The sequence below is a fragment of the Solanum dulcamara genome, chromosome 4 (genome assembly GCF_947179165.1).
Source record: "Solanum dulcamara chromosome 4, daSolDulc1.2, whole genome shotgun sequence".
Lineage (NCBI taxonomy): Eukaryota > Viridiplantae > Streptophyta > Magnoliopsida > Solanales > Solanaceae > Solanum > Solanum dulcamara.
The window spans coordinates 15,600,914-15,617,969 of record NC_077240.1 but is presented as its reverse complement, the minus strand read 5'-3'; the positions used below and the strand labels follow the sequence as shown (position 1 = coordinate 15,617,969).

Genomic DNA, 17,056 nt, shown 5'->3' with positions numbered 1-17,056 from the left:
ACTCTTTTACGATATTTCTTTTTCTTTTCTCTTGTTTTTAGGCTAATAACTAGATTTTTCTAAGGGATCAAAAATATCTAGACTAAACGCTTTCAAGAAAGAAAATGATGTCATTGTTGCATTTTCTGCTCAAGGTAAATGAAAGGGCAAGAATATGACTAGAACTCAATGCTACAGCTGCAAGGAATATGGTCATATTGCTAGCAATTGTGGCAAGAAGTTCTGTAATTATTGTAAACAACAAGGACACATTATCAAAGAGTGTTCCACACGCCCTTAAAATCGTAGGGTCAATGCTTTTCAAGCTGGGATAAATGGTTCCACAATTGATAACTTATCTTCAGGACAAGTTCTTACTCCTAAAATGGTACAATGATCGTGTCAACCTTTTCAGCATTGGGATTACAGGGTAATGGTGTTACATCTATTTTTTAAATTGTTAATTCGGGTGCTTCCAATCATATGACCAACTCAACAAGCATACCAAAAAATGTTTGTAAGTATCAAGGTCCATCACAAATACAGATTGCTAATGGTAGTAATTTACCCATTACCAAGGTTGGGGACATTTCTTCAACTTTCAAGAATGTTTTTGTTTCACCAAAGCTTCTCAACTAGGCTTATTTCAGTTAGACAATTGGTAGATAGCAATTGTGATGTGAATTTTTCTTGTAATGGTTGTCTTGTGCAGAATCAAGTGTCGGGACGACAATCGCGAAGGAGCCTAAAGTTGGACGATTGTAATAACATGTTTAAGGTGACATTTATTGAAAGTTCAGGCAACCAACTAACTGAGCTATTAAGATCTCATCACGAGGCTATATCAAGTAATATGTATGTTTATTTAGTTTTTCATTTACCAAAAACTAATTCTAATTTCTCTGAAAGGGGATGCTTTTTTTGTTCTTTCTTTTTTTCCCATTCTATCTATCCTGTAGGCATCCTGTCAGCATTTGTAAGAAGGGCATAATATTCTGGCACAATGCAGCAGGTGGAACTGACCCTAAAATGCCCTCATTGAAGGATCTAACAGAATAAAGTATAGAAAACTACAGAATTTGATTCTTGAATTTAAGTTATAAATATACAAAACCATGAAGTAAGAAAACAAAACATATTTTCCATGTTTGAGTACTCAAATTACACAATCAATTTGGTTCCACGTAGTGAAATTGATCCTCCATTGTCTGAGTTCTCCTTGGTTCTATCCTATTCAGTAATCAAAAAAGTCTTTGCTTACTGCAGTTCCTACTCTTCTTGGTTTTTCATGGTCTTGTCTACAAAAAGTACATCTTCGATCCAAGCAACAACGTTGAATGCCAAACTTTCGAGTACTCTAGAATAGCTTTCCAGGATTGCCTTCCCAACATCCTGCAAGAATCAGTATTTCATTGTTCAATTATCTATTCAAGAATGATAATTCAAGTGTAAGTCATGGACTCAAATAAGATCTGAGTAAAACTTTACCCGATTGCAATGAATCTTGCTTGTGTCCAATGTTGTTTGTGAGAGTTCGGGATACCGTTGCTTCAAACAAAACAACAAACTTTCTGCTCGTTCTGCTAAAACATTATTCTTATCAGTCCGATCATCAGACACAAGATCTTTTACCATGATCCATGATGATTTTGCTTGAGGCATGCATGATTTACGTCTCCATGTATACATTGAAGCTTCAACTTTGTCAGCAAGCTCTAAAGCTTCATGTTCAGAGCTTATGTTTAGACTGTCAAGGAGCTGTTCAGGAGAAAATTTCTCTGCTGAATACATGTGGCGATACATAGAGTCTCCAACACTTGCCTTTCCACTCTGTAGCAAAATTACCTCCTCATTAGTGCAATTTCCATGTTTGTGTATTGCAATTTGAGTGTGTTAACTTTTTGGTTCATTTAGTCGAACAAGTATACCATACAAGTCACGGAAGGTACCTTAGGGAGTGATGTCATGTATGATTCTGGGATTTCCATTTCAGAAAGGATGCTGCTATTGATGGCCATTGCTGCTTTGTGAATTTGGTTGGCACAATCACGTTTGTGTCTCAAGTTCTTCCTTTCCTTCTCAGAGATGCCACCAGAAGGAACACAAACAACTGGTAACCACCACTTCTCTTCCTTGCGCTGAGGCTGAGGCTGAGGCTGAACCTGAACAATTTTCCTGAACGATCCAGCCCGTGTTGAGTTGTTTGACATGCTTCCTTTCTCAGCATACCAGAACTCAGTGGCCTCAAAACTGTCCAAGATTTCCTGTAAAGATCTCAATTTTAGCTTTATCTTGGCTAAAGCAGAATCTGCTTTTGAATGTAAAATTTGGTTTTGGGAGATAATAGTTGTGGTCTTACGAGGAGCATGGCATCGAGTTTTCTGAGTGCAGGAAGGTTGATATGAATATCTGACCGAGGCCTGCTTGTCAATGCCTGAAAGTATTGACATTGTGTTAACACTTGGATAATCAAAAACTGAAAAGAGTAATTCTTCTGCTAAAAGAAAGAAAATTCACCTCAATAGTGGTTCCATCTTGTAGCATCTGTGATGTACTAACAAATTCTACAATGTAATCACATACAGATAAGAGACAATTCATTTCTCTCTTCCACATTATTTTCTTGTCAGGATGTAAAGGCTCCAATCTTTGGTGTTGACCAAACACAGATGCTGAAGAAAAAAACACCAATCAGTAAACAAGAAACAGAAGGAAAATTCACTTGATGCACATTTGAGAAACTTTTACCATAAAGATTTGTGATAGAGTTTGAGATTGTCACTGCTGTTGCTACCCCTTTCCCCCCTCCTGACATGTCCTCTCCTAATAACAGCTTTGAAAATCTCTCCTTCATCAATTCAAGCTCTACCAATTTTTTCAACACCAACAAAGTTAGCAAATTCATATATGAAACTTGTAATCCATTTTAAACGTCAAATGTAAACTTACCTAAATCTACAGTGTCAGGATCATCTGCAATTGTCTTGTGCTGCCTCATTCCTAGTCTCGAAAGCACTGCACGAGTGGGAGATTTCAGACTCCGCGAGCTCATAGGTGAACCCGTCTCAGACCAACTATTTTCATCTGTATGCTCAGAAAAGGCTGAGGTCTCTGAGTTTGTTCTGCAATAGGCGAAAGAATTGTCACTCAGCATCGAAAGACCTGTTGTTTCAGTAGGTGATTGATCATCCACAGAAGAAAGTGATGGCTGATATCCATATCCCATATCATAACTTTCATCAGGACTTGAAATGTTGTCCATTCTGAGCCAAATTCCACGGTTAATTCTGCATAACAATCAACAAAAAATGCCACAAAGTTGTTTCAAGATTTGTAAGCAAAAGTTCAAGAAAATTGATGACTTATTTCAAATTCAACAACTTTTATAAAACCACAGAATCTACAGCTAAAAGAAAAAGCAAAATAATTTATACTCTTTTGGGACAAAAGCAAAAGAAAAACAGCATGTGTCATTGTTAACTCTTAACTTTTTATACAATTCTCTGAATATGCAGCAAAGTTTGTACACAAAAGCAATCTTGAAGATGAAGATTTTTTTAAAAAAAAAAACAGAAATTTTGAAAATTTAAAGCCAAACGGTAAACTATTCCCTTTTTTTATGTTACCTTTTTAACAGTCACAGATTTTTGAAGGTTTGAAACTGTTCCCTCCTTAAATTTTCTTCTTTTTTCCAAGTCCTTTTCTTCCAAAAACCAAATCTTGATTTATTTCATCAAGAAAAACCAAATCTTGAACACCCTTTTGCTGAAAATGGCTAATAAAGTTGTGGACTTTTCTTGAAAATGTACAATGAGGCATGCATTATATGGTAGGGAGAATATATTAATACATGGTTTATATCAGTTTTTTAATAAATAAATTAAAATTTTATATGGTTATATTATTTTATAATTGCATGATAAATATATTAATGCTGGTCCATGGGTTGCTTCCTTGAGAACTCAAGGGCTGTATTGTTATAAGGTCAATTGGAATTTAAAAATTAGATTTGGTGGGAATTAAAAAAAATGAAAAACTGAAAAAAGAAAATAAAGAATTTGTCTTTACTTCAGTTATTACAATTTGATAATCAAATTCTTATTCACCAAAAAAATGAAAAAATGATTTATTTATTTTTTGAATTAAATGGCAGCTAGGGGTGGACATGGATTGAAGAAATTTGAATAAGTGGGGCGGTTTATGATAAATTTTACAATGTTTGGATTAACTTTAAAATTAGAGATAAGCTGGCATTTAGTTGATTATTAGCTAGTTAATTAGATGCAATATTGTTAATTGGTTCTTAATAAATTTTACAAAGATTGGATTAGATTTAGAATTGGAAATATACTGGCATTTAGTTGTTTGTTATTTAGTTAATTAGATGTAATATTGTTAATTGGTTTTCAATGAATTTTACAAAGTTTGGATTAAATTTAAAATTGGAGATATACTGGCATTTAGTTGTTTATTATTTAGTTAATTAGATGCAATATAGTTATTTGTTTTTTAATAAATTTTACAATGTTTGGATTAGCTTTAAAATTTGAGATATACTGACACTAATTGATTAATATTTAGTTATAATTAGATGTAATATTAATGGATTATTACAATATGAATTATTGGCGACCAATTTGTCCAGTTTCTGAGATAGTTTTCGGAAAAAAAAGAATATTAAGATTCAATTAAAGGCAATACGAAACATCACCACTTTTTTTTTAATGTGGATATTTTTTGTCAATTTATTATCTGTTGAGAATATAAACTTGCATTTATGAAATATTGACAATATGAATCAAAAGAATTATTATGACGCATCCAGGGTAACTAGATTTTTTGTCACTAATTTTATATTAAAGTTGTGATTTTATTCAATGAAAGGTCAGATTATATGCAAATTTCATTCAAAAGGACAGAAAAAAAAACACTAAAAACTAATAATAATGAGAATAGAAAAAAGAAAAGAAGAAAGTATGAATTCCCAAGACAATGCTTATTTTTAATATATATAATATATAAATAATAGGGTAGTTACTATGGTCGGGAGTTTAAACAATGAGGCATGTGAATATATAATTTAATAAATCATATAGTATATAATTATATTATGGAGGAATTGAAGAAAAGAGTATAAAAATATAGGAGTAAAAGGAGATGAATCATTCTCTAACGAAGAAGTTATAAGTTAGTGGAAGACGTGCTTGCAACTCTTATTTTCTCCTAAATCTCATGTGACACATAGGGTGTGGTTGTTACGAAAGAAAAATATTATTCAAAAAATATTTATATATAATCTAGACAAATATTATGAGAGGTCGGGAGTGAGAAATAGGGATGGATCAGAGGGTGAAGCAAGTAGTGTACTTGTGAAGCTTATTTTCTTCACTTTAAAGAAATTTATGTGTTTTTTAAAAAAAATTATAAATTTTTTTGACCAAACAAACATGAGAAAAATAAAAAATATGAACACATCTATAATCTCTGACTATTTGCTAATATTATATTGAGGTTCAGTCGAATGACTCGTATGTGCAAAAACATGAACCATAATGGAATTGTTGACAACAATAAACAAAGAAGAGAAAAAAAAAAAAGGTTTCTTATATTTGAAGTTCGAATTAAATATTTTTCTGAAGAAATTCATGTATATTTTCCATCCTCCTTTTTCCGTATCACTATACTTATCTTGTAAGAGATTATTTATAAGTTAAAATAACTTTTAGTGATAAAAGATAACTTTATAATTTAATTGTATATTTGATAATCATCCGAGAAATAAACTCGATTGATTAGTGTAATCCACAGGAAAAAAGTATTCTAAAACCAAAACCTCTTGTACTAGGGGAGATATTTCAATCTAATTTTTGTTTTACAACAACTACGTAAAATATCTTTCCTTTTTTTTTTTAATAATAAGTGATGGTATTGGGTCGCATGCAAAATATTCGCTTGGAGAAATAAATAATTTGGACAAACTTTGACTTGCAGTAAAATTTGTCTGATTGATTATTATAAGAAATTATGTTCGTATTAATTTTTTATAGTTATCCATAGTCCTTACAGAAGTCTCTATCAGGCATGTAATATTCATCAAAGCAAGGAGTTGTTCATGGAATCATGAAGTATTTAAAGTGAAGAACAAGATTGAATAGATTTTCTGTCTAGTTTGAGTCTGTAAGTTGAGATTCAAATTGTTACTTATTTTACTAGTCTTATTATTGATCAAGTACTAGTAGTACTGTTTAGGTAATGCTTGTAAATTTCAGAGGCAAAAGTTTAGAGTTTCAAAGATACTTAAAACTAGCGGCTCCAAATTTTCAAATATTTTTGGCAAGTTATTTTTCACCATGCGTTTGACCATAAATTTTTCCAAGGATATTTGACTATTTCAAGAAATATGATTTATACCCCTAAGTTCTAAAAAATATTTAAAATACGCATAAAAATTAATTGAGGAAGTGCATATTCATATTTGGAAATTGCATTTTCTTCTTTTGGGTGAAGAGAGAAGTTCTACTCTGTAAACTGTTCTATAAGCTGAATACTGTTCTCTCTTGAGCAAACAAATTATTAATCTCAACATATACAGAGACACATATTGGTCTCTACAGCTAAATCTTATAACTGACCTAGACATCCCCTATCCTTAACATTAAGACATACAAGTTGTCTTTGACATCCAATATATGTAGAGGGAGTGATATGTTATGAAAGTCTCAAACCCCGCAACTATCAAGTCCCGCAAGCCAATTGGACAATGATACGGCAGTTTCTACTAATATCTGAGTTGAACTTCAACTCAGGAGATGTATAAAAGATTTTGGCATCATCCAATGCACCCCACAAATATTAATTCGAAAAAACATCCCAGGCTTACTTTGTAAATATGCAACATAGAAACACGAGGTCAGTGGTTTCTTGCCCTTCTTCACAAAGATAGACTCTACTGCACATGGAATAACCAATAATTTGTGATCTGTTCATCCAAACCAAGCCACCTTTGTTGGTGCTTTAGTCTTCTAACATCTTCCAAGGCCAAGTCCCAGTGACCTGCTTTCTTTTGTAGTAAAGTACTAACTGTTCTTGACTGGAAACATCCATATTTTGCTTGTTGATATCAAGAGTAATAGGTTCCAACAATTGTTAAGAGTTGACAAACATCAAATTAAGTCAATTAAAATTCCTCCTAAACTGTAGCTGTCATTCAGAGTTAACGAAGCATTCAGACCCTTACAGTATTGGTCTATATTATATAACTAAATCTTTAGTAGAATACTACCAATTTGGCACGTCATACTTCTGTATTGGACATTGTTATCTTGTCACGTACCCAGTGAAGAGCAAGGTAGTTCAAGTGTCTCTAAAGGTAAAATCTCACTTCAGCACATAAAGATTAAATTATTGAGATTGTCTGGGTTTCCAAGTAGATAACGTACTCAAACACCATCTGTTTATTTTTTGTACCTTTCTAGACACTGGTTTCAATTAAGCTATAACCCATCTCTTTCTTCAAATTCTTCGCATCCATGAGTTGCCTCAATTGTTTGACATCATTCCATTTGCCCTGCTCTGCGTATTAGTTAGATAGAATCTCAAAATAGCTGGTATTTTCTTGGTCTAAAGCAATAAGCTGTTTGGAAACAATCTCAGAGATTTCAGCTGATACACGAATCTTTCTACAACCAGCAAGCAGAGTTCTCCATATGCTCTATAGGCATGTTGTTGACAAATTCAAAAGCTTCTTCTATATTGCCTTGACGACTAAGCATATCAACCATGCATGCATAATGTACAAGTTTTGGAGTAACACCGAATCTCTCTTCTATAGCATGAAACCAGTTCCACCCCTCATATTCAAAACCACAATGACTGCATGTAGATAGAACAGAAACGAAAACAACATCATTTGGTTTAATCCCAGAGTTTAACATGTCTAAGAAACACTGAAGAGCCTCATTTCCATGCCCATTAATTCCATAACCATTGATCATTGAGCTCCAACAGATAAGATCTTCGTTAGGACATTCACTGAAAATTGCCTCTCCTTGGCTTATGCGTCCAAATCTGCAATACATGTCAATAAGTGAGGTTATCAAAAATGCATTGGATGAATTTCCCGATTTTATCACTTGTGCGTGTATCCCTTCTCCAATCACTTCAGCAGCCATCGAAGAACAAGCCTGTATTAAACTAACATAGATGATCTCATTAGGCTTCTCATTTGCTGATTGCATCTGTTGATATATATCAAGCGCATTACTAGGACACTCACTTTGGGAATATTCTGCAATCATGGTACTCCAGGCAATAAGATCCTTTGATTTCAGGGGATCAAACAGGCTCCCAGCCGACTCAATATCACCAAAACCACCATACATGTGAAGAAGAGCAGTCACTACCGAAACACATCCTAGATATCCCTGCTTGAGCACAAAGCTGTGGAAACACTGTCCAATTTTAATCTCATGCAGTTGTGACACTGCTCCAATCAATTCACGAATAACACCCTCATCCGGCTCAAAGCGACAATACCTCATCTCAGACAACAAACTCAAAGCTTCATTAAAACAATCATTTTCTACGCATCCATGAATCATAGTCCTCCACGAAACAAGATCCTTCTTCTCTATTCCACGAAAAACAGTAATGGAAGACTTCAAACTCCCACATTTAGCATACATATCCACAAGGGAATTTTGGATATTAACATGAGATAAAGACGAAACTTTTATTGACTAAAAATGAATTTCTTTTCCAACTCTTATAGCACCAAGATTGGAACAAGCAGGGACTATCCCCACAATGCTAACATAATTTGGTTCCACACCACAAAATTGCATTTTCCGGAAAATCTCAATAGCCTCGACGTACTCTCCACTCTTGACACAAGCTGAAGCCATTGCACTCCACAAAATTACATCTTTTCTCTTTGTGTGATTAAACAATTGCCATGCAGTATCCATATCCCAAATAGAGTAAACACCAACAAGAGCCGTCACAACGGGTAGTTCAAATTCAAATCCCATTTTGATAGTAAACCCATGAATTCCTCTCACCATAGGCTGCCATTTTTCGGCAGCTTTTATAACGCTTAAAACTGTAACATAATTGGGTTTGTGTTCACCTTTTAGCATTGTTTTGAACAAATTGATGGCTTCTATGGATTGGTTTTCCCTTACCAAACTGGATATCTGTGATGTCCATGCCTTCACATTTTGTTTTTCAGCAAACTTATTTGGGTCCACGAAAAAAGAAGTTAATAAAATTCTTGAGGAGTAACGTCTCTTTGACATTTTAGCAAACATCTTGTATGCATGTATTTTCATCAATTGAAATCATTTAGCCCGTGCCAAAACAGAGCTCATACAACTTGGATTATACTGCATAAACACGTGTGCTAGATGTAAAAAGAGGAATTTATGCATATTGGCATAGCAGAAGTGTCTAAGGTGACGAACCACAAGGCAAAAAGAAGAGAAAAAGAAAACAGTGCTGGGCTTTTTATCCCTTAATTAGTCCTTAGCTAAAACATAAAAAGAAACACTAGGTGATTTCTCATACCTGATACTTGGTGGTGAGAGGTGGCGACTCGCGAGTATAGGTGGAATTAGTTGAACTATGAACAAGATGGCTCGGACATCACAATTATTAAAAAAATAAAAATAGAATTAATCTTTCTTTCAATTTTAGTTGTCCCCTATTTCAAAAATAATTTTTTTCACTTTTACTTATGACTATTTCAAACATGTATTTATTGGGGTAACCATTATTAATCTGAAACGTGTTAATTTCCTTGTATTCCGTTCCATTTTCACTATTGATTATTTTCCCTCACCAAACTGGATATTTTAGACGAGTAACGTCTCCTTGACATTTTAACAAACACCTTGTATGGATTCACCAATTGAATTCATTTACTATTCGCCTACGTATCTGATGAGAATAAAGAGAGGGATTGATGCAGATTCGTTCAAGCTGATCCCGAAAGGAGAAAAGAGAAGAGAAACAGTTTTGGGTCCTGTTGGTATTATGTAAGTGGCAGTTTTATCCTTTAATCCAAGTCATATTGGTTATAACATATCGTATTTTATGTATTGTATTGTATTGTTTTGAAAAATACATTGGGATAGACCGTATTATTTCTCGTTGTTACATAAAGAAAAGTGGGGTGCAAGACAGAGTTATCTAGATAAATTAAGATTATTAACTTATAATCAAAGGCAAAATAAGAAGGAAAAAAAGGTAATGATGCGAGCACACCATTTTATGGGGCTTGAGGATGAATTTAACAGTAAAAAAAAAGTTTTAATAAAGATCGAAACAAACACTATTTTTAAAATAACTAAACGATATGATACTATTAGGTAACAATCATCCAAACAAGTTATTTCAGCTGTCCTTCTCAGTTGTACAGTGGGGCTTTCCTAGTTAAGTTTATCTACTTTATTTTGTAAGATTGAGTCCTGATTATGAGTTTTCATTAATAATTCGAGTAATTTTGATCATTTACTGCAGTAGTAGATTCTCTTTTATCATAATTTATAAAATTCTCTTTTTTTTCCAGAGATGGTTCAATGATCATAAAAGCACAATCTCAGCAGTAGCTCTACATGTTAAAATCTTTTGTGTCACATCAAGTAGACTGCTGCTGCCAGCTGACCAAAAACCAAATGAGAAGTGGACCCTAATTGCAAAGTTTTCAGGGGTCCCTTGTAAGGTGACTATGAGGTTATGTCTCAAATCTTCCATTTCCCGTGTAGGCATAAATTGTGGCATCTATGTGTATGCAATCCATAAATTTGTAAACCTTGCGAGAGAAGTCATGGCTGCATCAGTTTTCTCGGTGATTTTTCGTCTAGCATGCATTTCAGCTGATTCTGTGGCTTCAGTCAGAGGCAGATCCTACATATATGTAAGTTGTGGATGCAAGTTCAACCACCACCACCTCGACTCGAACTATATATATGCATGAATATATAAAAAATTGTAAAGCATGTTAGTTGGATGCATGTGAACCCATGCCTCGAACTCGAATTTAATATTTAGAGATGCAACCAATATCTTTAAATCATACATCAACCTCGTAGTATATCCTGTGATTTCTGCTTAACCTAGAACTCTCACTAATTATGAGTCTCATGGATTTTAGTCTAGATACTGTAAACTTTATTGGGTGCCTTTTGAGGGACCAAATTTGTCTGCCACAATACCTAACACTGCTTATTTTAGAAAGAAAAAGGATTGGCCAAGAATTGCATATTTGTTTGGTCCCTACAAGTAACAAATTCTGTCAGGACTCAGCAAAAGATTAATCATTAGCTTCCTTTCTTACATCAGCTCCTTTATCATTAAAACCATAACATTTCAGTTGATAAACTGGATGCCATTATACAATATCATCCATGCCCTCTCCTATGACCATTGTATTTGCAACTGGAAATTTCACCTATGATATTGAATGCATAAATGGTTTTTAAACATTGGTTTCTGAGAGTCTGGTGTTTGAACAGATTTTTTGTTCTTGTGTTCTTCAAAGATAATGATATTTGAGGCGGATATGGCTTGTATTAGAGTACACTTGAAACCTGGTGTACCATTGTTAAACTGAAGCATGTATTGTTAGCTTCTTTATATTTTTAGATGTTGGTTTGTTTAGATTGTATTTTGGTTACGGAATTTGGAGGAGTACGTACAGAGCCAAAGCTATTCTTTGATGACTATAGGATGAGGCGTATTTACTACAAAGTGACGCCAGTTATTGTTACCTTATAACATTTCAACTTATTTCCTATCATACATAATCTTATAAACATCTTCCCCTTTTTAGGAGTGGAAAGAAGGGACCAGAGGGTATTCAGTATTCTAATATCTTAAACACAATTAGTACAATCATTTCTCTTCTTTCCTAATCAAGGTTAAATGCTTATGCATGCATTTACAAATGGTGGATGTCGCTAAAATTTTCTAAGAACTAGCTTAGCATTGCAGGTATATTCTAGCTCCTCATGAGCTCAAATTAGGCTGCCCTTGAAATCTCACAAGTGCAATTCTACAAGTAGTTAAAATTGTTCCTTGATCTACTAATGATTTCAAGAATATATATATGTTTATCCCTTCCATAATTTCTTATAGGATAGCTGTGAACAGACTAAATGATTAGATTCTCCCAGAATGCTAGCTAAGTTAATCATCTTAGTTCCCTTCAATTTCAATAAGCTTTTTGATTGATTCTGGCGCCGCCCGTGTTCTTAGAATTAGAACCCAATCTGATCGATCTGGATGTTTCATACGCCTGTCTTTTTCCTGGTATATACTTTTAAGGAATCAATTTGAATTTCTTCTGCATAAGTTTTGTTTTCTATGGGTCAACTAAGTGGATTTCAAAGTTTCTTCTCTAATTGGATACCTGGTTTTGACCAGATACTATGAGTGTGATGATTGTTTGTTTATAATTAATAGCTGCTGAAAGTTATAAAAGATTTCACTTTATATTCAAGTTTGCTACTAAGAACATGAAAGGAAAATGGGATACAAAGAGAGGTAGAAAAAGCAAGAGCTTGCTTTAACGAAGCAATAACACTGTAGAAAATATTTGGTGTTCTCTTCTTTAGTGGTGCTATCCCTAAAACAATCAGAAAGTACTATTACTCATAGAATTCTTGTAACTAGAACTACCTAAGCAAATAGGAGGTACGGGCTGGTGAGACTATTCCACTACAGATTGATGGACTTACTAATTTGCAGGCTAGATTCAAGGTATGCCAGTTGTCCACTCCACTTTCAAGATTGGTTGAGTCTTAAGTGTACTTTAGTAAGAGTATGAAGGATCTAGTGGCCGTAATTATTTGTCCACTCAAAGCGTTGCAAGCAAATGGTTTTTGAAAAGCGTTAGAAATCGTGGTCAACATTTTTCCAGTGCTTCAGAGTGAAGCTTAGTGTTGACCTTGAATTTAACAGTTACTGAACTCTGTCACGCTAACAACTCATGTTTTTATTTGACAGATCAAGAGTGTTTTTTTTTTAATCTCAAAAGAGTAACATATTATCTACCAAGTAGTAGAAGTACATGCAGTAGTCCTATAATACACAGTTCCTAATTTGTCTATTCCAAAACATCCAAGACAAACATGTTTAAATGGGATAAGATAACCTTTTAGTCTCTGTCATTTGTGAAACATGCATAGATGAAGTTGTTTCTATGTATCTCTGTTAAAAGCTAATGTAAGTTGAACTGTGGATTGACCATGAATTCAAGCATAACTTGCTTGAAATAATGAACCAACAAGCCCCCAGGGCCTAGCTCAAGTGGCAAAGGGTGGAGGATTTGTGGCTTAGGTCACAGGTTCAAGCCCCACACAATGCAAAGCGAAGCCTGGTATTTAAGTGGAGAAGGGTAGAGGGGCGGGCCCATTATCCACTGAATTTAGAAGGCAATGGTTGGTCCAAAGGGTGAGCCACATATGGATTTCTCGGTTATCAAAATAAATAAATACTGAACCAACAACTAATCATTTTTAATTTTTGTGTTGATAAGTTGAACTGTGGATTGACCATGAATTCAAACATAACTTGCTTGTTGCTGCAACAAGTACCAAAATCTTAGGATTAAACTTTAAAAGCTATCAATACTTAAGAAGTGAATTTCACAAATATGCAAAGTAATCCTTCAAGCACAGGAACATCTGTTATATGGCCTAAGTATCATTTTGCCAATCAGCTGTGAACGTACTTTTTAATTGAGGCTGAAAAAGGATGCCACGGTTGTCACATCCCCTTGCATAATATATTCCACCAAATGGAAGTTAAAAAGTTGAAATATGTGTTGTTGCATGCATGTATGTATATATGAGATAAATAATTTAACTACTAGAAAGAAACTCTTTTCTGAAATTTAACTTTAATGAAGAGTTACATGTCCTTTTAAAGGTTTGATTAACCAAGCAACATATTTAGCACCTTCTAAAAAATGATTCCTGAATCCCAATCACCATTGCAACTTCCTGTTTTGGACATCTCCCAACCATCAAACTCATCTACTCTATCTTCTCTTGCTGCTGCCTGCAAAGAATGGGGCTTCTTTCATGTTATCAATCATGGTATCTCCAATGATCTTTACAGAAAAATTAATTGCCTCTCCAAACACCTCTTCGACCTGCCTTCTGAGACCAAACTAAAAGCAGGTCCGTACTCGTCGCTGAAAACTTATACTCCTCATTTCATTGCATCTCCATTCTTTGAAAGCCTTAAAGTATCTGGACCAGACTTCTCTGACTCTGCTAAGGGTTCTGCAGATACCCTTGCTGGTGAAGGGAATACAGAATTCAGGTAATAACATTTAGATTCTCTTTTCTCTAATGTCTCTAAGGTTGATATAATTCTCTGATAAATGGTATTCCTTCTTAGTGAGATACTGCAAGAATATGGAGGCAAAATGACAGAGTTAGCGAAAGTCATCCAGAAAACTGTCTTGATGAGCTTGGGAGAAGAACTTGGTATGAAGTATTATATCTCAGAATTTGGTAATTGCCATGGATACTTGAGGATAAATAACTACTCGCCCCCGGATAGTTTAGAGCAGGAAGTTGAAGGTCTTGGTATGCACACCGATATGAGCTGCATAACAGTTGTCTATCAAAATGAATTAGGTGGCCTCCAAGTAAGATCAAAGGACGGGCAGTGGGTGGATATTTTGCCATGTGAAGACACTCTTGTTGTAAATATTGGTGACATGCTGCAAGCTTGGAGCAATGACAAGCTAAGATCCTCTGAGCACCGTGTCGTTCTGAAGAAGCCGGTGAACCGCTTTTCTTTAGTTTTCTTCTGGTGCTTTGAGGATGAGAAGGTGATCTTGGCGCCTGATGAAGTAGTTGGTGAAGAAAATTTAAGAATCTACAAGCCATTCGTTTGCTCTGACTATTTAAAGTTTAGAGTGAACAATGAGAAAGGTAAATTTGATAAAGTTGGCTTTACAGTTAAAGATTTTGTTGGGATTGGATCCAAGTTAAAGTAGAAGCATGGTTGTCATTCTTTGAGTAGTTAGTTTATAAGCTTGTACATCTCCTCATGTTCCATCATTGCAACATAGGTATCTAGGAGTTCTGTTTGTGTGTGAGTTTTTTAATATAATATTATGTCTTGTTATTTGATGATATTGGTTGCAAGTTACTTGTAAGTGCATTCAGTGAATGATAAGAAGATGTATCCAGAAAGGCTTTGACTTGACATAGCTAATAACTGAATGCATGTATAGTTGGAAGTCCAACTTCCAACTCATGTTTCTATTATGTTTGCCCATTTAGCATGTTTGGTTTTATTAATTATCTACATATGCAAAGGGCATATTCTAGAAGCAGAATAAATGATCAGTTAATTTCCTTAAAGAGCTGTCCCTGAAGAGAGATGGTCAAACCATACTCTCATGCCTATCCAGGATTGAAACTTGAAAGGTGACTCATTGTACTTTCGAAATTATGGCTTCAGAGTTTCTTATTTGTTGAGATTTTTGTGATTTTCTCTCACGCACACTCATATATATATACAATATGTACATATATATATCTATTTGTTCTGTTTAGGAAAATACTGGATTTCAGTTGGACTCATTAAATATAGGCTCCACCTACCTCTGGCCGCCCGAAAGAGCTCATGGAGATCCAGAAAAAGTAAGCAAATCCTACCTAATGCTTTTCTTTTTGCTGATGGGATATAAAGAATGAATCAATCATCTTTCAAAAAGTTGGTTGTCATTCTACCATTTGGAACTTTGTCCTCTAGTGGTAAGTTCACACTGTATAAACATCTATCTGTTTTGCACCAGAAAGAAAAAGAACCTTTACTGCAACTTAGAACACAACCTGTAATATTTTGTCATCTAGTTGTAAATACTGTATAAGCATTCTAGAAAAAGTCATATAATATGCTTTTAATAGTGGATTAACTGTGTCGATTCGACGAATCGTCAGGGGATCTAGAAAGTAAACTAGATTTTGTTTATCTTAATACTATTTATGCTAACAAGATGTAATTGCATTACTATTATAGTAATAATGAAGCCATAAAGCTGTGTACTATTTTGTTATGGTCAGCACATTGTTAATAAAATACTCCAACTAGAATGATCAATTTGTCACCAGTCAACTGTCCAAAAAGTTACTTTAATCAAGTTGTTTAGTTTAATAGGGTGATGATTGTTTCTCACATGGGTTTGCTTAGCCACTTAGGTATCCTAATTAATTCAAATACAAAAATCACCATTGATTGCTTTCTTTCTTTGGCTGGACTTTTGTGGGCTTTACCTTTCTTTTTATTTATGTTTTTGGGATACATAAGGAACTATTGGTGTTCCCAAAAGGTGTGTGGAACCAATTTGGCTACCCCTTAGATTTGGCACGCTGTCAGATGTCTTTTCTCCAAAAGACTAAGCAGAAAAAGGAGGATATATATGTGATACAGAGAAATTGTTTTCTGATTTTGGAACTGCAACAATACTTTGATGCAGTTTAAATCCATGTATCTGCTATACCAAGACATTTTTGATAGATCCTTTTTTTGTTGCAAAAATGATGTTTCTTTAAATAAAAAATTAATGGTCAAAAACACACCTAACTTATTATCTTTTTGTCAGTTTCGTACTTCAACTAGCCATTATTCTCATTTACCTACGTAAACTATCATTCTTTTTGTATTAAAACACATCTCAATGTTGAGCAGCATCGAGGTGTGTTTTAATACAAAAGGGAGCGATAGTTTAGATAGGTAAAGTAAACAATAAATAGTTGAAGTATGAAACTCATGAAGAAGTGATAGTTTAGATGTGTTTTTGACCATTATAATAAGGGATGTGTTTGTGTGGTTATTGTAATGCCAATCATAATGGAAGTCTAAAATCTAGAGGAAGACACTATATTTTCAAGTAGGGAATTATTGGAAGGATGGGCAAAGTAATGCTGGAGAATGTCCATGTTAGGATCCAGTTGGAATAGACAAGCACATTTATGTTCTTACTTGTAACAACCATTTTGTTTTCTCAATGCTATACTTTTTACTTGTTAATTTTCACCTCACAAACAGTTGG

General features: G+C 34.3%; 4 protein-coding genes across 4 annotated transcripts; 1 reads left to right on the top strand and 3 right to left on the bottom strand.

Annotated features, from left to right (window-relative positions):
* Nucleotides 1-1,040: 1,040 nt before the first annotated feature.
* LOC129884744 (rop guanine nucleotide exchange factor 3-like) lies at nucleotides 1,041-3,346 on the bottom strand. The gene is made up of 7 exons (XM_055959029.1): nucleotides 2,929-3,346; nucleotides 2,728-2,844; nucleotides 2,497-2,651; nucleotides 2,339-2,413; nucleotides 1,929-2,243; nucleotides 1,468-1,809; nucleotides 1,041-1,371 (listed from the first exon to the last, which is right to left on the bottom strand). The coding sequence occupies exons 1-7, from the start codon at nucleotides 3,239-3,241 to the stop codon at nucleotides 1,249-1,251; spliced, it is 1,440 nt and encodes a 479-aa protein (XP_055815004.1). The 5' UTR covers nucleotides 3,242-3,346; the 3' UTR covers nucleotides 1,041-1,248.
* Nucleotides 3,347-7,658: 4,312 nt separating this feature from the next.
* On the bottom strand, nucleotides 7,659-8,663 carry LOC129884037 (pentatricopeptide repeat-containing protein At2g33680-like). Its single transcript, XM_055958413.1, has one exon. The coding sequence runs from the start codon at nucleotides 8,661-8,663 to the stop codon at nucleotides 7,659-7,661; it is 1,005 nt and encodes a 334-aa protein (XP_055814388.1).
* Nucleotides 8,664-8,717: 54 nt separating this feature from the next.
* On the bottom strand, nucleotides 8,718-9,275 carry LOC129884036 (pentatricopeptide repeat-containing protein At2g33680-like). Its single transcript, XM_055958412.1, has one exon. The coding sequence runs from the start codon at nucleotides 9,273-9,275 to the stop codon at nucleotides 8,718-8,720; it is 558 nt and encodes a 185-aa protein (XP_055814387.1).
* A 4,253-nt stretch (nucleotides 9,276-13,528) lies between these two features.
* Nucleotides 13,529-15,341, top strand: LOC129884743 (gibberellin 20-oxidase-like protein). The gene is made up of 2 exons (XM_055959028.1): nucleotides 13,529-14,307; nucleotides 14,386-15,341. The coding sequence occupies exons 1-2, from the start codon at nucleotides 13,949-13,951 to the stop codon at nucleotides 14,990-14,992; spliced, it is 966 nt and encodes a 321-aa protein (XP_055815003.1). The 5' UTR covers nucleotides 13,529-13,948; the 3' UTR covers nucleotides 14,993-15,341.
* Nucleotides 15,342-17,056: the final 1,715 nt, after the last annotated feature.